This window comes from Anser brachyrhynchus, assembly GCF_964034855.1.
Source record: "Anser brachyrhynchus genome assembly, chromosome: 3".
Classification (NCBI taxonomy): Eukaryota; Metazoa; Chordata; class Aves; order Anseriformes; family Anatidae; genus Anser; species Anser brachyrhynchus.
Window position 1 is genome coordinate 46,827,141 of NC_137696.1, and position 26,036 is coordinate 46,853,176.

The 26,036-nt window shown below is 40.3% G+C and overlaps 1 protein-coding gene across 8 annotated transcripts in view; it reads left to right on the plus strand.

Moving 5' to 3' along the window:
- PCNX2 (pecanex 2) overlaps window positions 1-26,036 on the plus strand; it is a 162,259-nt gene that overhangs the window by 13,804 nt on the left and 122,419 nt on the right. For all 8 annotated transcript variants that reach the window (XR_013949233.1, XM_080587013.1, XM_080587010.1 and 5 more), the window contains 5 exons: window positions 413-1,702; window positions 9,220-9,367; window positions 9,536-9,681; window positions 11,015-11,108; window positions 24,922-25,057. Coding sequence is in view for 7 of the 8 variants with exons in the window: in XM_080587013.1 (XP_080443139.1) it covers window positions 413-1,702; window positions 9,220-9,367; window positions 9,536-9,681; window positions 11,015-11,108; window positions 24,922-25,057 (1,814 nt within the window). In the remaining variant the exon portion in view is untranslated. The remainder of the gene's footprint in view (window positions 1-412; window positions 1,703-9,219; window positions 9,368-9,535; window positions 9,682-11,014; window positions 11,109-24,921; window positions 25,058-26,036) is intronic.

Here is a 26,036-nt window from a genome sequence, read left to right on the forward strand (position 1 = left end):
CTACACCTGTTCTGACCTGAAAGGGTTCCGGGTATAGGCTAGAGCAGCAATTTTTCCACATGAGCCCTATTTTAATCTTCAGACACAGTCCTACTAGTACGATTTATAATATGCCCACAACTATTCATAAAACTAATTCATCTTTATCATCACAAAAAAATGGCTGGTTTAGTCATTCGGACATTTATTCTCGTATAAAGCAATATCAATATTACTATACTTGCTTTCATAGTATTTCACGTGCAGCTAACCAAAAGGATCCTTGCTTAAGAACTGCTGTAATCAGCTGCACCATCTGTGCTTCCTTTTGCTCTGCTCTGGAGCAGTTTTTCCTAGCTAAAGGTTGTACCTTGATAATACATAGATGTCCTTTCTTTTTTGTGAGACCTAACTTCTGTTATGTCTTTGTTAGGGGTTATGGTATTAGAAGACCAGGCTGTACCACCAGTTTCATCTACCTCACCCTATGTCAAAGCAGATACATTACCTGTTTCTACAGCTTCTGCTTCAGGTTCTACCGCATCAGCAATAGCAACAAAACCAGCTGCTACGGAAACACTTTCTGGGAATGAAATAAACGAAAAAGGAGAGGGTGGACAGTCTTACAGAGAGCATGGATCACGAGGCATTCTTGTGGACAGAGATGTAGCTAAAAATGTCTCCAATATTTCTTCATCGCAAGGTGATATTTTAAGGACTGGAGTATCTTTGGAGCCGTGGGACAGTGAAAATTCAATTATTTCAGAGCATTTGAGTAATCCTAGAAGTCACAAAAGAGAGAAATTGCTAGATGGCTCGCTGCAGGCAAACTTTAGCAGTAACTGCCCACAGTGCAGTGCCTTTACAACCAAAGATCCTGAGCATGTGGAAAGTTCTTGCAATGCTGGTAACACCAATGAGGACCTTGACTGCTCGGACAGTGAGACTGCTGTTGCAGTTGTTGACAACTCTCTTCCCGGAGACCAACTATGTGAGCCCATTAAAATCGTCATTACAATGAGCAGCACACCAACCACCACCCTCAGCGACCTAGCAGGCTCTGTCCATCTAAAGGGTCTGGGGACTGACAGAACGAGCTCAGCCCTCGAGTCTGGTATAGTTACAGCAGATTGGCAAAGTCAACAAACTAATGAACAACTCAGAATTCCTGTTATAACTTTTGATTTGTCTGATGACAGTAAAGGTAATGCCTATCCAGAAGTCAGTGAAAGTGAAAGAACTCCAGAAATTTTAAAGGCAGATCTGTCGTCCAACCATTGTTCTGGCTATGAATCTGGTGATGCGGTGAAGGAACACAGCAATCCAGCAAATACTCCTTTGGAAACTAACACTTCTTCAGATCCAAATCAGAAGAATGCTTCTGAGAACATCCAGAACGTGGATTTAAATCCTAAAGAAGAGCTGCAGAACCTAGATCCGCAGTCCTGTAGAACTGCTCATGAAAAGAGGCACATGCGGGTGCTGAGTGTAGACAGTGGGACAGATGTGCTTTTAAGTAAGAATTTCATGGAGGTATCTGAGAAAGAGAAGACCTTACCAACTTCTAAATCTGATCTAGAAGCTAAAGAAGGACAGGTGCCCAATGAATCTAACTTTCTAGAGTTTGTCTCCCTCCTGGAATCCATTAATACCTCAAAGATGAAGGCATCTAATCAATCCACTGTCAAAACGGAGACTACAAAAGAAAATGTGCTTGTTGGAGGTATGATGCATGATTTACAACTCTTGGAATAAGGCAATTGAGGCTAGTTAGATTATTTATAGCAACATGGCCTGAGATTTGCAGTACAGTGAATGCAGAGGAAAACTGGTTTTGTTAATGGGGTCAGTGAAGGGCTGGGCTTGGTGGTACAAGATGATTTAGTGAAAGTGTGGTAGTGTCAGCTGCAATTTCTTGAATACTTGCATTTTCTTAAATATTCCTTTTGAAAAAGCGAATGCTAACCTCAGTGGGTGTCCAGTATGTATCTAGTGTTCCATGCTAGAATAGCTTGCATGTGGCAGGCCTGGATTGCGGGCATACCAAAAAGAGTTCTTAAGTTGTGTATAGTTACAGCATTACAGCTGCCCTTGCCCTTCTTACCTGGTGCATGTTAAGAGTGATCTGTGAGTTTGTAGAAAGCTGGAATTGTCGCTGGTGGTAGTTCAGTTTCTATCTAATTAACACACGTGCACGCACATTCCTGAACGTCCTCTACAGTTGTGGGCTGGTTTCTAATTAAAAAAAAATAAATCATGTATTTGTTCTCAATAGGTAAGAGTTTTGATTTTTGGTTGCTTAAAACTAATATATTTGAGTTTTAAGGAGGAAAGCTGGAGGGGTGGGGTCATGGAAACGCCCCAGTATTTTAATGAAAAAATGGTATCTTCGCATCCAAGTTTCCACTTAATTAAAAAGGTTTTCATTTTTTTGAACAAAATCAACTCATTGAAAAACATATATGCAATCCAATTTATAGTTCTGATAAAGAAATACCTGTTTTTAACCAATGTTTTCATTGCTGACACCTAAATCTGTGACCCCTTTCTGTTTCAAAGGAACATTATTTGTAGCATCTGCAACAGCTGTGCAGAGAAACCTAGCAAGCCTGTTTTGTGAGTGTGTGAGATGAGGTGCAGTGGAGTTGTGTGGAGTCTTGAGGTACTTGCCAAGTGATCTGTAGTTTCCTGGTTTAGAATATCTGGGCTAAAGTAAAATAAAACAACCTGTATCTTCCCCTTCTCCAGAACGTTCTGTTCACCTTAGATCCTCTAACAGGTCCTTCTAAGATAGTCTAAGAGGAAGCAATCTAAATGCCTGTTTTGCTTTGAACTTGGGTAATTTACTGGTGCTCAGCAAAGCAGCTCCTCTCCCCTGTTTCAGAATGACATCCCTTCCACAGACTGACCCTCAGCAACCTGAGTTTCCCTGCCTTGCTCCCTCAAGAAGCCTTTTATCACATGGAAAACGCAGAAGTGATTTCAAAGTTGTCAGCTTCGTGAAAGCAAATGTGAAATTCACATTTTTAGTTTAAGAAAAAGTATATATTTCTTCTTCTCAGTGTCTCATTTCCTGTAGGTTTCCTTTGGCTTTCACTTTGTTTCCTAACTTTTTCCTCTTTTCTGTCCTATCAAAAGCATTAGACCCTTATCACACTTTTCCCCTATGCTTATTTCTCCTTCCACTTTTATATTTCCCATCCCCTATTCATCCCTTTTCAGCTTAGGCACTTGACTTGCCTCCTGTGCCACCTCCTTATTCTTTTTCATATTACTTCTCTCTCATCTTTCCCTCCATTCTTCCTAGCAATCCACACTGTTGCTTTTCCACTGTCTTTAGCTCACCTGAAATTGTTGCCTCCCCACAGCATGAGGGAAAAGCCGCATGGTAATATTTCAGAGGTAAGCTTAAAACAAAAAGTGCAGCTAATTTATAAATGGCTTTCAGACAAGCACCCTCAGATAATGTGACTGCCTCCATAAAGGAAAGCATGATGGCTGATGAGAATAAATCAGATAATCCATAAATTCCCTGGTGACACACACATATAACAAACTTTATTAATGTGTGTATAGTTATTAGGCTTTAGATCTGGCAAACTCGATTCTTCCTATTAATATCCAATATCCTCAGGAAACATGAGGATTCAACACTTTCGCTCAAACCAATCTGATACCTGAAGTGACCAAAACTGAGTCCCCTACTTTCCTGTTTCTGTAAGCCCACGTGTTTGAAAGCCAGTGGAGTTGAGAAGCGTACGTACAAGGTTAAGCTGCCCTGCTCATGTCTCAGGTGGGAGTGGGATGGGGGTGAGCAGAGACTTCTGCCACTGCGCGGTGTCTCCCGGACCTCGTGTTGGTGCTGTGGGAAAAAAGAGTTTCAAGATGATTTTTTTGTTTGTTCGTTTCAAGCTAGGGAGAGGTAGTTCAAAGGCAGTTACTTTTACGGGCAAGAAGGCTTTATTTTCGAGCCTAGTCAGAATGTGCTCTTTGCTAAAATAAATTACTGTCATTGCTGGCAGCTTCCCCATGGTAAGACTTGATTTTAGGAATGAGAAAGCCTCTAATTTGTTTACAGCCTTGCAATTACGAATATGTTTTTTAACAAAATAGCATTTTAGAGTAAATTTGAATAAACATTATTCCCACATTAAAGTGGTTGCTCAGAAAAATGGAGGGGAAGGAATATAGAGCAAGGCAAGCTATGCACCAGTTGTTTTGAGGGAAGAGGTTGTTTGTCTTTTTGTTTCTTTGTTCTTTTGACCTTGCAAACCACTTAATTGGCAAAAGCTAATAATAGATGCCTGGTCCAAATGATCATGAAATGCACCGCACAAAGGTGTTCATTAGGAAATGTGAGAAACTTGGCAAATTCCTGGAAAGCCGTGCATTCAGGGCTGTGTGTAAGAAGGCTGACATTTTGCATAATTTGGAAAAGGCAGGGAAATGTGCTAATTGCAACAGTCTTGAAAGTGAGTGAATGTCATAGATGGTTCTTTGTTCGCTGTCTGCTCCCTCTGCACACTTGTGAGTTGTGTGAAAACAGAAGATGTATCATCTTCACCCAAGAAGCCCTTAAAACCGCAGAATCACAGAGTGGTTTGGGCTGGAAGGGACCTTAAAGACCATCTAGTTCCAGCTCCCCTGCCACGGGCAGGGACACCTCCCGCTAGATCAGGTTGCCCAGATCCGTATAACCTGGTCCCATCTAACCTGGCCTTGAACACCTCCAGGGATGGGGGCATCCACAGCTTCTCTGGGAAGCCTGTGCCAGTACCAGCTCAGTAAAATGCAGTACAAGAAAATAAAAGCCTTACTTAACAGTAGCAGGGATGCCAGATTTAACGTGTTAAAATACAGGATGTAAAAAAGCTGTCTCTTAAAAGCTGTTCTGTTGCCACCCCATCTCTTCTAGATCGTGAGAAAGTACTACTGACACTGTTGCTGAAAATGGCTTTTGGGCCAGTGTACTTTCAGTTCTGAACCATACTTTCACCACCCGCGTAATGAAAGCCTGTGGAAGGGCAACTGCAAATTTTCTTTTTACTTTGAGATGCATAAGGAAAGCCAGGTTTGTTGGGTTGCTTCAGGTTCCTCTGCCATGCCTGGAGCTGAGGAAGAGGAGAGCTGTACATCTGATCTGTGCAGGACAAGGACTCGTGTATGTACTGTCCCTGCTGACACAGGTGACTCACAGTCTAGGACAGGTAACTGTCACCTGGGGGGCAAAGCTGGCCGTGGGGACCAACACGGAAGAACCTAAACCGGGACTGCGTGGCCTGAATTTGGATGTTTTGCAGGCTCTTTTTAGAAAAGGCACTCATCATCCTGGGCAGTGCACAAACCACAACCTTGAGCGAGTTCTGGATCCCAAGCAATTACCCTGCTCCTATAAAAAGCTAAAACATACTTAGGTTGATATTTTTAGACTCCTCATTTTTTTTCCCCCACATGTAAGAAAGAGAGCTACAGCATATAATCATGGGGGAGAAGGATCTTGTGCACAGAGCCACCAGCCCAGCTAGTTGCTGCCCTGTGAGGTAAGGCAGGGGAGCTTGCTGGCAGAGCAGCCGTGTGCCGCCCCAGCTCTTGCTCTGGAGAAGGACCACGTGGGGTTTGATGCCCCTCTTTGGACGGGGACTGATGGGGTGCAGAACTTGATTTGCTAAATCTGATGCTCAAGATGCATCAATGCACCCATCAGTCTTATGGGTAAGGCTTGACAGGCTGTGATTTAAGAAATTCAGGTTTGAAGTCCCAGTGGTGCTGCTGTGTTCAAGGGCAGGGCTGGCATCTGTAAAGAAATCATAACGTTGTTTCAGAGGTTGGTCTTCTGACATAATTGTTAGGTTTACTGTTCAGTCTATTTACTTGAGACCTCAAAAATGGGGTTTTATTCCCAGCTCTGTTACTGGCCTAGGTGATTATTTTGAGCAAGTCACTTGAGTGTTTAAGTTTCCCTGTCCTGTAACAGATACAGCGAGTGCCATTGGTTTTTCCTACTGCTTCAGGATTAACATGGTAATCCTGATTAATGGATAATCCCATGTGCTTCTTCAGTGCCTGTGGTGAAATTTTATAGCAATTACTGGACTGCATCGGGTTCACTGGGCACTGCTCCTATTAGGGGGTGACTGGCTTTAATATTGCTTTTCTATTTTAATGTATTTGTAGCATAGTAGGCACATTTGGATCGTGAATAAGCTAGATGCTTCTGCTGAAGCAGAAAGGGTGAATAAAGGGTTGGGAATGGCAATTAAAATGTCTTTTATTGGCTTTTATGATGCATTCTCCACAGATAAGGGATATTTCACAACTCAGACAGTTATTGTTTCATGCTGGGTACTTACAGGAGCACAGACCGATTTGAAATTAGTTATCTCTGCATCCAAACAGGCAACAAATATAGTTCAAAGTGAAACCTCCTATTTTGGAGCATAGAGTTGTGAGGAGAGGTAGATTCTGCAATAGAGCAATTAAAGAACAGAAGAGACTCAGGCTTAATTAGCTTAATTCTGTTTGACCAGATTTCAAAACAGATGGCATTTGAAATTATGACAACAGTGGCATTCTAACTTGCAAGATTGTGTTGTGGAGATTGGGATAGGGATATGTAGATAAAAGACAAGGAAAAAAGGTCTAGGAGATGGGGAAAGGGGACAAAATAGTAAAAAAGTATTTTGGAGAAAATTTACAGAAAAATAAAATTTCATTCTAATAACCTAATGAAACAAGGCATCTTTAAAGTTGTGATAACCAGCTGTCAGTGTATTGTGATTACATGTACAAAGGTTGCTCCACTTAAACTGTGAAACTTTTCCCAGTCTTTTCCCAGTGTGAACCAAGGGCATATTGACAAAGGTGATTTGTGATACCTAAAATCTGTTCCACAAGTGAAGAAGTTGCATGGCAAAGGAAATTGTTGGTAGTGCAGCTGCATTTAAAATAGGAGCTCATTCCTCAGTATGTTATATTCCTAAGTAACATTGCTATGCTGCTACAACTCTTTAGTGCAGGGAGTATCTTACTCCCCAGTGGGACATACGAGAATGTTTATCTTGGTAAGGATTTTGCCAGGATGACTAAGGGATGTGTGTTACGCTCAACCAAAATATGAAAGCAGTGTACAGACCAAAACCTAGGCATTTGTGCAGGACTCTTCTGCTCCACCCTTCCCCAAGTCTGACGTGGCTATGAATCTTGATAGTATGACCTCGCATGCTTAAGACGTGGTGTATAATTTCCAGATATGTGACCAAGTTGCTTGCTGAGCCCAGGTCTGTGTTTGGGGCTTCTGCTGGCCCTGCTGCTTGCCCATCAGAGGTGTGGATCAGTGCCGCTGACTCGGTGGCTTTGGCTGAAGGCTGTGGTGAAGGTGCAGATATACTGAAGTATTGTGCTTTTGCTCCTGTAGAGTGTTTTCTCCTAGTAGCTTAAAGCCAGGCTTTGCCAGCAAAATTTGCACGCAGGGAGCGTTTCGGTGATGTAGAGCTCATTACGCACCCTGGCAGGACGCTCCCTGTCTAGACGCCTCTATCTCTGCTTAAATGCTGAAGGTGTAAGTCACTTGGAAGAAAAGGAACGATAATCGTGACGAACAGTCGCAAGCCCTTCACAGCCTATCTCTCCAGTGCTGGAAGTAGTCATCACCACGGTGTTGTCTGATCGGCGTATAAAGCCTGTAAGAAGCAGTACTGTTTATGTTTACATTATTCTGACTTTTTACCACTGCACTGCAGGGGAAAAGTCTGAAAGGCTTGTGGTTTGGAATGGGAAAGAGAGGCATTTTCTGAAACCACTAGATAATCAAATTAAAAAATATGTTAATTGTTCCAGCCCTAGAGCCAATTTTAGGCAATATGGGGCCAATTAGATTATTAAAACCACAATTTCTGATTGCCATCAATTATTCTTACTGCTTGGGACAGCCCAAACCTTTGGGAAGATGGTTTTGATTAGGTATCTACGGCCCTTTCACCTACTTCTGGTAGCTGCATGATTAAAGGGATGCTTCAGTAATGCCACAGTTAAATAAGATACAGTCACTGCTTGAGGTGAAGTTATCTTTAAATAGGAAGGAAAAAAAAAAAAACACAAACACCCACCCCTTTGTTTTTTAATAGGAGAAAGTAGGTCTGGAATACCCACTGAAGATTGTCTCCATATCCAACAGATACAAAACTTTTCCCTAAACCATACTCCTGTTATTCCACAAGAATTCCTGGGGGGGGATTTTCTGCTTTTTTTTTTCTTGATGATTAAATTTCTATGGCACGTAAACAGCATGTATTGCAAGAGACCTGGGTAAGTACATACTGATCCACCTTGCTACGTGCAAGAAGCTACAGACACACTGCAGCATCTCTAGCACGCAAAACAAAACCTATTTTTTGCTTAAACATTTAATTGTGTGACTACTCATGGTGATGATGAAACCAACATATGTTGCACTTCAAAATCCTAACATTTTTTTAGTTTACAGTCAAAACACAGTTGAGTTGCAACATATTTCACAGTTCAACATGAACATCAGTAACTAAAAGAGATCATCACTTCAAAGTTGTATACATATGGATAAATGATATATATGAATGGTATATCTGTATAGAGGTAATGTAATTGCTAGGAACTGAACAAATCCATTGTGTGTATTTTAAAATCTTTGGTTCGGTATTTTCCAAACGTAGGGAAATCTACTGAGAAAGCGTTTAGCCCCTTTGTACTGTATCAGGAGCATGGCTGGTAGGGAAGAGAGATTAGGCAGCTACCTACTTTCCGGTGCAACAACTCCTTTTCCTTTGAAGGTGCTGCCTGCCTTTTTGTAAAAGGGGAATGAGCCAGTGCTGCTGCTTTTCTGCTGTCAGTATGCATGACTAGGGAACAAGCTGTGGCCCCCAAAAAGGCTACCTCTTACTACTGTAGGGTAGGGATAGATTACTTCCCTCTGGATGAAGAGGAGGAGGAAAGCAGAAATTCTCTATTATTTGTTCTTAGCATCACACAGCCTGTTCTTGAAACAACCCATTTGTTTGTCCTTCTCAGGTCAGAATACCTCCTCATCCAATGTTCTGTTGAAGTTGTTTAAACAATATTGTTTGTCATGTTAATGTTTTTCGTAACACACGTGTTTGCTGTAGTGTTTTAGCTTTTCTTTTAGATGTTCTTGTCCAGTCGCCAATGAACAAAGCTCCTAACAGTCATCTGTGGAGAGTGGCTCTACTTCACTGCCCTGTTTTCCAGATAGCCAGATGACAGAGAGAAAAGAAGAAGTGGTGGGAACAGAAAAGCTCCGTGAGCAACTTCCTAAACAGGAAAGATCAGATGTACAAAGCCAAGATCGTGCTAGTACTAGTCCGGTGCTACCAGAGTCTGCCAAATTTACAGCACTGTAAGGCCAGTTTACTTTACAATTTTGTACTTCAAAGATATGATGTAAGCTGTTTTGTTTCACTGAGTAGAAATGACATAAACTTTTAATTAACCTCTCTTTCTTTTTGTTTTATTGAGAACAAGAAAAAAGTTCCTCATAGTAGTTTTGAAACATTTTTGTGTCAAGTTACCAGGGCAACAGGCAAAGGCAGATAATCTACCGGGTAACTTCTCAGCAGGACAGTTCTGTCTTGCAAGTAATAAGTGGACCTGAGGCATCTGTACAAGATGAGCTGTCCGTGGATGCAATGCATGTGTTCATAGATGAAAATGGTGAGTTTCTCTAGTTGGAATAATTGCAATATGTGAAACAATTAATTCTGAAAATTTTAGACTCCCTAGAATTATATTTCTCTTCTTATCTGTTACTGATTGCTTGTCTTCTGTGTGTCATGAAAGAAAATGGCTTAGTAAGATCAGTAAATTTACCATTGGATCAACAATAACTAGGGAGTTCAAAATTCAACTAGCACAGACCTGAGGTTTGCACAGTGCTGTACCTGCCAGAAGTTTGTCTTCCAAACATTACCCTCAAGAAGTGCAGGCTCAGCTTTGCTTTCCAGAACTCCTGGCACTTTCTGCTTGGGGAGGAGGGGGGTGTGAAGGGAGGAGGGTCTGTACGAGGATGGCAGGGCAAAATGTTCCTCTTCTTTGCTGTTGTGTTCTCCAGCTGAGCATGAGTAGGTGCTGACTCAAGCTGAACTCTGGTAATGCTGTGGTTGCTCCTGTTCAGATTCGTGGTCTGCCATCTCTTTCAAGTGAATTGATGAGTGAGCTAGTTTCTCTCAACGCCTGTGCTGGAGCACAGTTGCTCTGCAGCTATTACTGGAGGTTGAAGCTGTAATATGTGTGGTGGTGGTTTGTTTGAACTCACATGGAGCTCTATAAGGTCCTGGCCAATACCTCTGAATGGCAGCCGTCCCAAAAGCTGTGTTTCCTTTAAAGCTGCCTTCAAAACCAGTGTGGAATGAATACTCCTCGTAGCTGGGATCCCGATCCCAGAGTTCTTTTGTTTTTCTGCCGACTCCTCATGGCCCTGCTCGCAGCCCTACAGCTGCTCCTGATGTGCGGTGGGTCTAAGAGCAACAGAACACCATGGCCTCTGGCTAAATGAACAGTCACTCTTTGCTCCTTGCTGGGTGTGCAAGGGGAGAGTAGCAGTGGCTATGCTTTTAGCAAAATTTTCCACTGCTTTGTACCTCGTGACCTCACCTTTGTGAACATAAAGAACAGTTCTGTTTTATAGTGAACTTATGTTGATAGATAGGCTTTACCTTGACTTTACGTACCTTTTAATGACTGTATAGTCCTTAAGCCTCTGATGAATCTGTTTCGATGGATGCTGTTTTAATTTGACTTCCCTTCATTCTTGTGCCCAGTGCTGGAAGAAGAGGTCAAATTTTCACTGTAATCTGTGCTCTGATCTGAGTTTTTTAGTTGTTCAAATGTTAATTTCATTTCTGAACTTCAAAATAAGCCTATTATACAAAACTATATTTAGGTTTAGAAATGTGCCTGACCTAAGATGTATTTTTGATAAATTTCTGTGTGGAAAACAAACTATCATATAACTTACCTGTTGTTTTTTTCTGTTTATTTTGTTAAGGGGAGATTAGATCCTGTTATTTAAAGGCTGGCTGTCAGAAGGAAGGAAATTTTCGACATCAGATATCGAATTGTGATTGTATTTCAAATGCTCAGTAAGTAAGCCCTTATTTTTAGAAACGTTAAGAGCTTTCATTGCTGGAAGCTATGAAGCAGATTGTAGCTGTGAAAGATGCGTGTGAAGAAGAGAGCTGGAGGAATAAATGTGTTAACCTATTCTAGAGATGTCAAAGCATGCAATTTTATTCTGTACTAGAACAGTGACTGCTTTGTGAGAATATTGATAAGGAAAAGTGAAAAGGAAAACCAGAACAAGTCAGTGTGGTTTTCATTTCTTTCTGGGAAAAGCCGAAGTCAAGTGTGGTGATATAAACAAGACAAGACAGTAAATAAAACAAGGTGAGAGAGGCTGTTATCAGATTTATTGTTTTGCTCATTTCCCTTACGTGTTGGGTTCTGTCAGTATCAGCCAGTGACACTAATTCCTCTGAACTTGAGCAGCAGAGCCTTTCATCTTCCATGAAATCTCTTTCATGAAATCTCTAATTTGCCATTCTGAAAAAGGTATCTGAACAATTTTCTTTTTCAAGTGTCTTTTTGGAATGATCGCATAAATCCCACACTCAAGGGTCTTTTTGGAGTGACCACATAAATCCCATACTCACTTCTGTGGTTTCTGCTCTCTGATGTATTATGTTGTTATGCATGTTTGTAAGAAGAATTTTAACTATTGATACGTATTTTTATTAAATTATATGTTTTTAATATTGTTATAGAGAATTTGGAACTGTCGAGCTGTGGGTGAGAAGGGTTGTTGTTAATAGTAAATATTGTTCTTAAAATGTTTGGCTTTTGGTGGATACTTTCGAAAAGCTCAGGAGCATGTTAAGAACATGTTAGCATTTTAGATAGAATGCCGTTAGGAGAGATATGAGAACGTTTTTAGTTTCAGTGGATGAAGACTTAAAAAAAAAAAAATAATGAACTAATAAAAAACTGGTTCCATCCACAATATGTTCCATTTCCTTAGCAAAATGGAGGGGAAAAAGACCACAACTGGTAGAGTTCCGTTTTGATTGAACATCAAACATTTTGGTTTGGGGTTGTTTAACTCTTGCAACTTTTTTTTTTTGATTCTCCTTGCACAGAATAATGCTGTCCCCTCCCCATCCCCATCATAGTTACACGGATTGAATCTGTCCTAAATTCACAAATAGTTTAAGGTCCCCTGACATCTATCAGTTAATCTGCTTTTTTGAAAGGAGAACAATCTTCCTTCTCTTATACAAAGTCCTTCTAAAGCTGTCTTTGCTAGATGTTTATGTGACATCTATATCTTGCCATACCACATTAAATGCAGTTTTTTAGTTTGTGGTTTGCAGACCTCTAGAAATGTGAGTTATTTTTAAGGAGTCTGCTAGATGTTATTAGCAAATACAAGTCCAGATGTTCTCTGCAGCCATTTTCATGCATTTAATTTATAAAGATGAGTACCTTTGCTGGAAATCTTGGAGTGTAGTAGCAGCTTAGACTAAACCAGAACAAAGCAGCAAAGATCAGTGCGTTCCCAGGACTGTTTTTGTATACGAATGGAAAGGGAGAGCACAAGAGCTTTTCTAAGAACAGAGCAGCATGAAGGAAAGTACAAAGCAGAAGTTCACATGAAAAACAAGGAAGGAGAACCAGGAAGCATGAAGCATGCCCAAAGCTGTTTTTGCAAGGGCAGTCTGTAATATGACGAGGCCACAGAAATTAATGAGAGCTGTTTGTTCAAGTGGCAGTTCCTACCATCTGTGCATTGATTTAAGGGTAGCATGGGAAAGAAAGGGTTTTTATTTTCTCCTCAGATGCTCACCATCAAGTAAGCTTGTATTTAGATGTTATGGAACATTTCTCGCCTATAGAAAATAGCGGGGCAAATCTAATTAATCGTCCTTAAAAACAGTTCAGGAATGAGGCATCTTTCTTTCCTTGTTCCCTCCTACCTCCACCATCAGGCATGCACAACGTTTATGTCAGGTTGGTTTCTTGTCTATGGTTAAAGATATGCCAAATAGTCACAGTTATCAACTAAAGATCTTTTTATTACTGCACAAAAAGGCAAATATATAGAATAAGAAAAGCACAACGCTTAATCGATGCTTGTTTCAGTTACAATCTCTCTTGTATGTCTCTGCGGACAGCTCTCCAGAGAAATTATTCACTTTAGGTTGGGCCCTCCTTTGATGGAAATGTTTGGTATTAAGTAGATTAAGATTATGGTATACATTTCCCCAAGCCAGTAGCAAAAGTAATCTCTTGTGCTGTTATTGTGAAGGATAGGAGGACTTGCTGGTATAATTTACATACCCCCTGTGTTTTTTGCATTCTTACGTTGTGTGAGAAGTCCATACCAACAGGAGAGGCTGCTGTTATGGAAGAGTAGTTGAGAATAGTTTAGCGTATCTCCTAACCCATTGGAGAGTTAACTAAGGAGAAGTGCTCTGCAGTGCTTCTTCATGAGTATTGGAGGCAGTGTAGAAATAACAGCTTTAAAATTTATATACAAATGCAATGGTGAGCCATCCAAATTAAACTTTATGAGCTCAAAGGATGTGGGAGAAAATTAGTGCCTGGACATAAGAGGTAGCATCCTCCTTAAATAGGAGGGATAGGGTTTCAATGCCAGTGAGCCCAGATTGCAGAAGCTAGAATAAGCTGATGGAGAAAACAGCTAACAGATCTGCAATAGAAGTGTATAAGCTTTTAAAACACTTCTCACCGATCATGCTGTCTCTACTAATAAGATTAAGTTGCTCCTAAAGCAAAAACATCAAACTGAGTTAAGCCAGAGAAGTAACTGTGCCCTGATGCACCTCTGTGAGGAGGAGAACCAGGGACATTGGACCAGGCTGGTGGTGGCAAGAGGCCCCTGGCTTTGGGGCTGTTTTGGGGAGAAGCAGTAGAGCAGAGGTACTGTCACTCCTGGAGCTGTGGGACTTCTGGGTAGTGCTGCAGATTGTGAAAGGGGAGTGGGTTTTGACTGGGGAGGGTGTGAACCCTGACTGGTCTGTCCAGAATAACCTAAGTGGCTTATGAATTGGCCAAAGGTAAATATACTTTTTGACTAAGTCAAGCAAAGCTGGATAAAGTATTTAAGTCTGTGAAATAATATTTAAATACTACTTGAGAGAAATCATTAAAGCCTTGAGGCAGACTAACTAATGATTAACAATCTTAAATTCAAATTGCAACTCACTCTTTCTGTCTATTGAATCCCACTATTGTCTGCTCTAGGAATAAAGTCTTAACCAGTCTGGCATTTCACAACAGCAATTGTTAGGAACGGAAGTTAAAGTGGTATTTGTATGGCCTGTGAACATTTTAATCTAAACTGCTTGGCATGGCTTCTGAAATCCATTTCTCACACATAATGCAGAGTCTTAGCACTGTCGCTCTCTCACAGAAGTGATGCTGTGTTATGATTTCTTCTGTTCTTTGCTTGTAAAGGCTAGGTGGATAACCTGAGAGAATAAAAATGGATTAAAATATGCCATAGAAAGCTGATGTCCAAGTTTGAAGAAATTAATGCTTTCATTCTGCAGAGGCTCCTTGACATTGGAAGCAATCTTGTCTGAAGGGATTGGCAAAATTCAAATACCAGCTCTCATCACCTCTTTTTGGCTCTGCTCTGTTGTGAGATGGTCTTTGGAGTATTCTCCAGTTTATCAGTATTAGTATATATTCTACCAGATGCTATAGTAGTTGGCCTAATAAAAGCCATTACCTGTACCTGCAGTCCTTGTCCTGGAAACTTTCAGAGCTTCTTAAAGATAGCATAAACACTCATTAATAACTTCTAAAATTATCTCTTAATTCTGCCAGAGGTTGTTGAAAATTAGAATAGTTTTACATTAACTTTGTATTTGTGTCTCACCAAATTCTCTCATCAGTCCAGCTTCTTAAATATTTAAATAGTTAGTTAAATTTAAAGTTCGTCCCTGCATTGTAATCATCAACAAAAAAAAAAGGTGATGCCTTTTTCATCTTAAACCTCACTTTGCCAGTGATTCTTGTTAGTGAGTTTGGTAAATTACGTAAACATTGGCAGGTAGCTAATCAATTCCCCAATTATTGTCCATGTAATTACCTTGACCCGACTTTTGTCTGTTGTCTTGCCAGCAGTCACTGGAATGGATTCCCTGCGGGGCTAATTGCTTCTAACTTTGCTCCCATTTCCTTGACAACTTTACCCCTAGACCTTAAGTGCTTTGTGACAGGCTTTGACAAGACAGAAAGTGCTTACTGTATTCTAAGTTCATGGATTACATCAGAACCTAGTTACAGAAAGACCATTTGGATTTGTTTTGGAGTGGGAAATTTGAAATAGCTTTCTCATCCTGAAAACTCTTCTTCTGCCCCATTACATTATGTTCCTTACCAACCTTTGTCTCTCTTACAGTGAATCCTTAATGTTTCTGTGCCATGTGGCTTAGTTATATGGATGGCTTCTGGGAAAGGTAGAGGAGGACAAGAAAGTTTGCATTTGTGTAAAACTGATGCCTAGTATAAGCTCGAACAGCCTTTTTGCATGGTTAGTTTCTTTTGACAAAATGGTTGCAAGGTTTAAAACCCTACCTGTATAGAACAGTTATAAGCTCCAGTTAAAAAAAAAAAAAAATCTTCCCATTGATTGGTGATACAAACTAAAACCTGCTGTCCTTAGCAATAACACGTCCTTAAAAACATGAAGCAAAAGGAAGTCCAAGTGAAAGCACTGTTAGAGGTGTATAGCTGTTTGGGGGTTAGTACAAATGCATTGGAGTTGGTAAATGTCTTACCAGTTAGGAGGTGTCACTCTGATGCATCTCTTCTGTCTGTCACTGTGTGACAGAAAGCAGATGTTTCAAAAGAGTATCTTTTAACTACCTCAACTGTCTCTTGTAATTAAATAATTGAATCAGTTTTGATTAGCAGTGAAAAAGATAAATGTGAGCTATCATGCTATCATGGGGTAACGTGCAAAGAGGCTAATAAGTATCAGTAAAAATGTAACACCCCCCCCCCCCCCAAAGTTACAGTAATCATAATAATAGAATTAATGCGTTTTGCATCAGCAGCACAATCTGTCCCCAGTATGGAGGTCAGTAGCATTGTAAGGTACCAACATCAATGTGTAAATTATACTGCACTTGTACGCTCTGTGTGTACTTGCTATACCAGGCTATTCTTTTTTAAAAAAATATTTGATTACTTTTCTACTTGTGGTTTCTGTGCGTACTGGTGTTCTTGTTTAGAAGGTCAAACAACCTCTAGTGTGTTTGTGTACACGTACGTATTGGAGAAAAATGTGTCAGTATTTGTAACCTCTCAGTAACGCAGCTTTCCTCAATGTGTTTGAAATACTGCCCTCTAAGAATTCTGTCTTTCTAAATGGCTTGGATGCCAGAGGTTGATCGATAGGCATGTCATTCTTCCTAGGTTTAGCTGCCATTTTTTCTTCCAAGTATCGAGTGCTAAAGTAATATACTGCCTGAATCTGTAGCCTAAAAATTTAAATGAGTACTCTTTTTGGTGACGTATAAGTGAAGCAGTCATTTTACAGTTCAGTGGTGGAACCCAGAGCCCTGTCTTCTTCCTTAACTTAGGTTGAAAAAAGACAGGAAAAGTAAGTTTACATTAAACTTGTGGGCACTGATGTGATACACTTTACTGTTTTGATAGTTTCTATTTAATTTTGCTCCTACCAAAAAGGTAATTCTAATTTTTACTGTGTGTAAAATTGTGTTCTTAGTGTTTGGAGAAACCTCAAACACAACATCCTATATCAAGATACAGTATTGTCAAGTATAATGTTGTTAAATAGCTGTGACAATCCCTGAAATGGTCTAATGTTTACACATTCAGATTATTTGTTCCTCCTGCTTTGCCATTTCAAATAACTTTGCAGATATTCCCAGTTAGAAAGAAACTATCCAAAACTTCCATGGTACTTCCTGATGCAGTTCACAGGCACAATAGCATGGTGGCACTGTAAAACTTGGTTGTTTTCCTCTGTAAGTTTTAGTAATGATGTATCACCATGATTTTTATCTCAACATGTCATTTTGACAGTTAAAGTGAACAAATTCAGTTTCAGGAAGGGCTGGATTAGTTTCCGGAAAATGTCGCATTTTTCCCATGTGGTTTTGCTCATATATATTGCAATCCATCTCTGGTATGTTCAGATCTGAGATGAGAACAGATCATTAAATATCCCTGAAGAACATGACAGTGTAGGGTCATGGTAGATACTCGATAGTATCTGTGGTTGTTTGAGTATTTTGCTATGCATCCTTACATTTGTTTCCATTTACAGCACTGAGCTTTTTTTAATGTGTGTGCAGACATGGACATGCTATGGTGAACTACAGTTCCAAAAATACAGAAAGTGGTCCACACAAAATCCTGATGTGGATATGTCCATACCAGCCTGGCAGTGCTTGTTGTGTTGAAAAACAGATGTGTGTAGCTCCAAGGAAAAATGTTTTTGTGGATTTTTTTTCTCAAGTAGAATAAAGGCTGAGAGCTACTTTTTAAGGAAGGGCCAATTCTCTCTCTCTCAAATCAAGTATTAACTCTTATAAAGTCAACTGGAGTTGTGCCCAAAAAAGCTATGGAAGCATTTGACCACTTATATTTCCTTCAAGAAATATATATTTTTTTTTAAGAGAATCCAATTTATGAGAATAGTGCTTGTATTCTTGAGCCCATTTCCTTCTCTCTTGTATTAAGCTGCTGAAAAGAAAACAAACTCCCAAGCCCTGTGCAAGATGGTATCATCATACACCTACCTGCATTGGTTTCAAAGTGATAGAGCTGGTGTCAGTTTAGAGCAATCCAAATGTTTATTGACAGCAGTTCGACTTGTGATACAAAAGTGTTTGATTCATTGAAATACTTAGATAGGTTGAAGTGATGTCCGCTTGTTGCAGTTAATCACTTTGAGTCTGGCAACGGTCAGTAGCAGCCATAAATTGCATTAGGAGGCTGATGTGCTCTATGCGTGTAATATAACTAGAGTTTAAAACAAATATGTAATGCTGCAGAAATGGATATGTGGCACGCAACTGAAGATATTTGAGAGATGGAGCAGAAAGAATTATTAGACTTCTCCAGCCCTCAGGAGAAAAAACACATCGTAGCTGCAGTTTATCCCTCCTGCCTGGATGACATCTGGGCAATGTGAAATCTGTTGTGTGTATATGAGCTTAGCTTGCTATATACCTTAAAATAAATTAAAAAAAAAAATAAATCATTGCTTTATTCATAATGTATCAGTTTTGTCATTTACATATATAATTAGTATTATACAATAGTTGAGAATAGAGAGAATTATTGAGAATAATTTGAGAATAGAGCTTTTTTCAGCATCAGCTGGGCCAATAGGTTAAAAAGAAATAATTGCAGCAGAAAGGTGACTAGCAAGTACTAAAAAAAAATAAGTTACCTGCCAGTATAGGTTTTAAGTGCCATGGAGTGCTAGTGTTTCTGGCCCTGGGCAAAAGAGAACTTCCAATCAATGAGTTAACTTTGTTGATTTGCATTCATATCCATGAATAAGCTGCTTGAGTGCATTGTACTGTATGAAAGCATCTATCTGAATGCCTTAGCAGTACTGTATGTCTCCTGTATAAATCCATTAATACTTTAGTATGTTCTCCACTGGAAAATTTGCTAAACCTATGAGGAGTAAGCATCATAGCAGAAACTAGACTCTATGATTATTTTTTAATTTTTTTTACTGTTAGCATTTTAAAGTGCCATTTTAGAATGAGAAAATACTATATGAGTGAGACATCGTAATATTTCTTAGCAATGTGACCAAAATTACAAAGACCAGCTCCTGCTTTAGCAATAGGCTGCTGACTTAGTATTAAAGAAGGAGTATTAAAGAAGGAGTCTTAAAGCTGCTTAGCAGGCTGTACAGTTCTGCAACTGAGCACTTTTTTAAATGGCTGCAACAAATATTTTGTAGCTCCTTTTGGGATTCAGTGCTTTCAGATGAGCTGGTCGCCTTAAGTGTAAAATTGCTTGAATGTGTTAATGTGAGCGTAGGATGTTTGTGCACACTGACGACAGTGATGTTTGAATTCTGATAAAGCCAATGATTTTCTTAAAAAATACTCTTTACAAACTCAGTAGCCTTTTCCTGCTGGCTTGCTAGGTACAGGAGGGAACGCTTGTGTTAGCTTTGCCACTTAAAATCCTTTCCTGGATTTATTTATTTATTTATTTTATCCCCTCTTTCACTCTTTTAACACAGTGCAGGGAAGTGCTTTCAGTAGAATGGGGACATGCTGCCACATGATGGCAGCAAAATCCTGCTCAGGAATGGGAGCTTCGGTAGTCTTGTAGCTTTTGGGGCTGGTGTCTACTCCCTCCCCCCACCTTTCAGATGGAGAACGCAAGAGGACCTTTTAAGACTGGAGATAATGGTGCAGTGGGTGCTTGCTAATGCGTTAATTCCAGTAAAGATGCATCTTGTAAAAATGCATCCTCTAGTTTAACAAGTCCACGCTGTTTGTGTTTAAATAGTCAGTACATTTCTTTGCTCTGAGATGTGATAAGCTTACAAATTATTGATTTACCTCCTTGCTACCAAAATTTAAAAATAAAAATAAAATCTGAAAAGAGAGAAACAAGGGTGAACCAAGCAGATCTCATTGCTACAACAACTAAGTAAGGATGCATGCACAACTTGCTGCATTCGTAGTGCCTGCAGTGCCTGATAATATGCTCTGCAAGGCTTGCCTACATAGTGTCTCGCTTAACGAACATAAAGTGTACTGCTGCTCCTTTTGCAGTACTTTGCAAAACTTAAACAGTGGCCTTATATCTTTTTCTGACGGTTATGTCAGTAAATTAGTGCATCCAGCTTTCCCATTCTGTAAACTTGTGTACTGTATCTTCTTATTGTTAGGGGTGGTATTTTTGTTAGCTAAAGAAATACCAAAACCACTCCCTAAGTCCTGTTGGATGAGTAACAAAATGTGAACAAGATTTAAGAGAGACTTAATGTTTAGCTTGCACTTCCCTCCGCTGTAATCACTAAGGGAAGTTAAAATATGCATTCTGAATTAACTTTACTCTCTTTGAAACTGTTAATTTCTTACCAAAATAAGTGAAGATTGCTGCTGCTTATTCAGTTTTTCCCTATTTGCTGTGATTGGGCTTCTCACATAATCATCCAGTCTTAATGCTGCTCTCATTTTTGCATATTTCAATTTTCTTATGTAGTTTAGGTTGCCTTTTAGTTTTTAAGTTGTCTTATTTCATAGGACAGATGGCAGCTGTAAATCATGGGCTGCTGGAAAAGGCAATTCCCACAACCAGTGGATTTGGTCTCAGTGCCACGTCACATGGTAGTCTGGCCTGGTTAGTGCTGGTGGTTCTGCGGTGGAGGCCAGGCGAGTGGACGTGTAGCAAGAGGTCTGGGTGGTGAGGTGTACAGATGATGAGGAACATGAAATGTCAAGGAAGGCGTTTTAGAGGAGTAGGAGCAAAGTTGCTCAGGTGGCGGTAGGAAGACATCAGCAATGGGATCGAGTAGCGGAGGTGCCGTCAGGGAGCTGTGGGCTGCTATTAATCTGGGACTGCCAATCTCAGTTCAGACAGCTGTGTTTGTGCTACAAACTGACCGTTTCAAAAGGGCACAAGAGTAAGGGCTTCTGGAGTTCCCAAAATGTTGTTAGCACTAGCTGGTTGTTGTACAACCAGATTACTTGGGTATCAGTTTGAGGTATTTTGAACGCACCTCAGATGAATACCTTGGAAGTGATTGTTCATGAGGTGCGCTGAAAGGGAGCTTCCCCCCTCTGGACTTCACTCTTGTTCACAGCCATAGTTGCTTGGACTTAAGAGTGGTGTTTTAGTGGTTATTACAAATGGCTTCAACTGTATTATTATAGCTGTAGATATTTATGTTGCACGTTGTTATGCTTTGTAGTGACCTAGACAGCTGCCTGAAGCAATTTGATGGGATCTTTATGGTTTTGTATGCAGGAGAATGGCTGTTTGCTCTTGCAACTATTGTGACGCTACTTACAGGGTTGCCTGTCCTAATTTAACTTTCTCCTTTATCAAGGTTTAAAATGAAATTTAGCCAAGCCCTGCAAAACAACTTTATTAAGCAGGGAATCCTTTGTAATTGTGTAACGTGCCTTTGTAATGAGCTTACCTTGAGAGGTGTTCAGACTCGAGGCTAGCTAATCCTTAATGAAGGGGATGACTCAGGCTGGGTTATATTTGAATAGCTTGAGCTAAATTGACAGTAGTGTAAGGCACATATACATCCTGTCAAATAGTAACCTGAAAGGGAGAAGGAAGATTTTTCCAGTGCTGTGTAGTGCTACTAAAATACTTCCAGTGTTGTATGGTTGCTCAACTAGCTTATGTTTATTGTGTTCTTACAAAACTGAATTGTGAGCCAGGAAAAAATTCCTGGCTTTATGACCATTTATCAGTAGAGGGTGCTATGTATCCTTTGCATTCGATCTGCATAGGTTGTATGTTTACCAAAGATATTTTTAGTTATTAATTTATTATTCAAAATTTGGTTCAATTATACCTTTGCTTACATTAGCAGTATGGTTTACCATAGTAGATCTTGATAACGTTAATTTGATTCTGCAAACGAACAGATTTTCTGTTTAGTAAGATTCCACGTTACACTGTCATCAGCTTTGTTACAGTGATTTTATGATTAGAGAGTGCTCCTATTCATGTATAGTAATAAATTTATGGAATATAGTTTATAGGCTTACAAAAACACAAACACCACCATCACATTTTTTTCTGGTATTTGCTTTCAGTATGATAATGTCATCAGATGAAATATGTGACATTTAAGTAGCTGTGTAAGCATCAGGGAGTTAGCGGGTGAATGTGAGGAGGAGGTTGTGTGGAAAATAGGAATAAATAAAAAAAACCTAACAAACAGGAGTTGAGGGGAACAGAAAATGAGGAAAGAGTAAGAAAAGATACAGAGATACGAGGCTGATTAAATAAAAGGCATAGGAAGCAGACAAATGCCAGATGACAACTCCCAGTTTTGAAATTGTTGCTTTGGTGGCTCTGTCTTTCCATCTCCAGTGCCCTAATTGCCTTGTCAGGCCTCTAAAGTTTCAGCTTTTTCCCACAGTTAGTGTCCCAGCTGCTTGTGGCTCTTCTGCCAACTGCTGGTAGGTGGAGCTGTGAATTTTGCTGCTGAAAGCAAACAGAAAACAGACTGTGGGCTCTCCTGGCTTTTCAGTTATCTTCAAGTCTGGTGGGAGAGAATTTGATCTCCAAGTTTATTCTTGGAAGAAGTCTTACGAGCAAAATGATTTTGATTTCTGGGAACTAATAGAGGATAGTACCAGGGGAATATCTTGGCGTATCCATCCATCACTCTGCCAGTTCCATTCTTGGTAAACAAGGGATAAAAGACATGGGCCAATTAAGAAATGCTCTCGACTCTATTTGGCTTTTGTAGAAAGACAACTAACAACACAGAAATTTATTGAAGATAACTCTTCTCTTAGGAAGATATGAGTAGAGACTCTTCTATTCCCTTGCTGTGTTTTCGGTCACATTTTTGGCAGGAATTCCCGAAGCAGTGTTCCTGAATGCCCTGAGCTACGCTTGCCTTTTTCCTGCTGTGAACAGGGAATCCCAGGATCGTGCTCACAATGGCAAGGAACAGGACAGCTCATCTTAGGGAAACAAGGCAATCAAACCGGACAAGGTCACCCTTCAGTAGGGTACTTGAAAATATGGAAAAGGCTTCCTTCATTAGCTGTTTTGAGGAACTTTTCTTCCTGGGAGGTGTGCCTTTAGGCTTCCTACCTGAATCTGTTGGTTGAGACCCAGGCTCTTGGATCAGTTCGCATCACTTCTGTATGGTTTCGTTATTATCTGTTGGCAAGGTGCTATACAGAACCCATAAAGGAGATGCATTCTTATGGAGGGCTGGGCCATCAGCTGGATAGCATTGAGCCAAGTCCTCATTTCCTAATACTGCCCACAGGGAGTGTGACAGCTGTCCTGACTGCCTGGAACAGATCCTGCTTCTGCCTGTAGCAGGAGGAGTGGGGAGTGCAGGGGGAAGTCATTAGGGTTAAGAACATGGGGAGCTTTCATGTCTGCTCGTCTGATGGCTCTGCTGGAGTGGCAGCTGGCAAATATTAGGTCTGGCATCCAAACCTGCTACCAGTCAAGGCCTTGGTTTAAAAAACAAACAAAAAACCCACTGTGTGTTTCAGAGAGCAAAGGCAGGATGATTCCTCTAGTGACAATCGATGCTGCTGGTATTCCTGTTGGTCCAGACAGAGTTATCAAGTCCTGGTGGAGACAGAAAGAGAGAGTATGTGTGTTTCAAGCTATTGGTGTGATAGTTCAGCCCTGCTTCTAAGTAGTCCAGACACTGAACCTTGTCTTAGCACAGCACTAGCCATTGCAGCTTAAGTTAACAGCCAGTTACGTTCAGGACAGCCACAATTGTAAAGCTCCTTTTGTTGGCTTTAACAAGGGTTTCAAGAAAGGCTTTGGGAATTGTCCCCAGAAGCAGGGAAGGTTGAGTTTGCTAAAATTAATAAAGTTGCCTGGGGGCAATCATAGGATATGCAAGATAAGTTTTGGTTTTGCCCTGGCACAGACTTCTTGAGTGACTGTAGGCAAATGACTTCATTTTCTTCCTGCTTGTCTTTCCTTTATGGAAAATGGGAACAGTAGATATTGACTACCTTGCATCAGGTAAAAGCTCTGAGCTGCTCGGATACAGAAGTAGTAAGAGCCCAAGGCAGGCAAGTAATGAGCTCTGAGCAGGGTCCCTGGTGTATCGACCCCACTTGGAACAGCATGAGCAACAAGTATTCAAAATAAATCTTTTCCACAAGTAACCATAATTTAATTTCAGTGTAGTTTTTGCTGAGACCAAGTCAGTCATGCCGTAGTAGCTTACCATTTTTGCAACCCGGCAGGTATTGCCGCTGTAACTGCGGAGGATTTCCTAAAGTAAACTATTTCAGTGCTCTATAGTGCTCTATAAAGCAGTAAATGTGGAGGTGAGGGGGAATCATCTTGCTCAGGGCCCTCCCAGGGTGAATTTAGGCTTGGTGCTGGGGATTTCTGAGCTCGCCGTATGTGAATTACTGATGTATTGCCATCTTGTGAGGGCAGAAGGAAGTTTCTTACAGCCTGAATTCTCACTAAGTAAATTAATGCTTACCAAATTGCGTCTGGGACAAAACTGGTTTGGTACCTAAATAAACCTGGTTTAAAGTTAATCCAGTATCTCCACAGCAGCTACCCTGTGGTTCTGCACTGTGGATATGCAGCTTTTGACCTGAATTATGGGAGCAGGTAAACAAGAGGTTAACTTTCACAAATAATGTATTATTGATAATAGAGAAGTATGCTTGGGAGAAGTAGAGATTAGTAGACAACCAGGAAAAGGAATGGTGTTTTTCTTCCAGAATTTTATGTCAGTATTAGTGGTAGGTCTTGGAGTATGCCACACTGATGTTCCTGGAAATAACTTCTGGACTGGGAGTCACGTCAGGTAACTTCAGGTGTTTATTGCGCAGATAGCCAAATCTGGACTTAACATACAAATTCCATCTATTGTCAGCGGTCAGAAAAAGGCACTTCTGAAGTGTGAGTCGTTGTAGGTGTTCATCTCAGGATGAGAAAAATCACGGTATGGAAGTATCCATTTCTCTGCAATGGATGTAGAGAATGTATCTAAATTTGGGTTCTATCTGCTGTGGGCCTGGGCTAGATTTCAGGTATGGAGGCAGAAGGCCCCATGTCCTTTGAGCCAACCTGTCTTCCTCTGGTAATGTTTCAGCAATACTAGGAGAACACTCCTTTGTAAAACAGTCTTTCTGTTCTCCCCACTGTGTGCAGTGAGATCCAGTTCAGCTCCTCCAGTACTACCACTTCAGAGAGCCAAGAGCCATCTTCAGGGGATCAAGCAGCAAGTGCACTTCAGCAGCAGCTCCTCCTCATGGTGGCACGAAGGACCCTTTCAGAAACCCCACGGGTACATTGTAATATCTCAGTTTCTAGCGTTTTGATAAACTGCTTTATAAACAAATGCTGCAGGCTTGTTGCTGAGCCAGTTTTGTTGATATCCTGTGCTTTTTTTTTTTTTTTTGCCTGGTACAGCTCATGTGGGAGAAGATTTATTTTACGCTGATAGATGCAATTCAGCTGCTTCCTACTAACACTGAGTGGTGTCCTAAGAGAAGAGTGGTGTTACTGGTTTGAAGGGGCTCCTTGTAGAAAAAGAGGGTACACAAGGGAGAAATTGCTCTGCAAAATAAAGATCTGCAAGCTGTACTAGAGACTTCATCACCTTAAAAGTTGATGTTCTGCCTAACTTCATTTGAAAGCAAGAGCGCACAGCTGTTAGGTTGTTAGACGCACCACCAGATTTTAATAGTATGACATGTTTACTTCGGATTCATTAGTTTCCTAAAACCTTATGTCTGGTTTCCCTTTTCTGAAACTGGCAGCCAGGCTTCTGGATGTCTGTTGTGGAATGTCAAAGCCACCTCCCTCAATGCAGTTGCTAAAAGAAAAAGGCCCTCAGAGTTCAGTTTGCATGCTAATATGTGGACGTATTTGAACTTTACAGTGTTTGGGGTCTGTGACCAATGGCTTGAGGCTGTAGTCTTGGTTTTACAGTTCCCTTTTGATAACTTTAACCTTCTCTTTTCTTCCACAGCAAGTTCTAGTTTGATATTTATGTATAACCTCAGAATGCCAGTTAATTATCTTTCATCTTGGAATTTGAACAGAAACTATAAGCTAGAAACAAATTATATAGAGGAATTGTTTTAAATTAAAAATCTGGTTATTGTCGCTGTTCATTATATGTTTTTCAGATTTGGACAGACTTCTATCTAAAGGCTCAGATGTTTTACAGATATTTATAATCTTGTAAAATGCCTGTAAATTAGAGAACAATTATCAGTCTCTTTTGCTTCTAGGAAAACTGCATTATTAAGAAGTAAGGC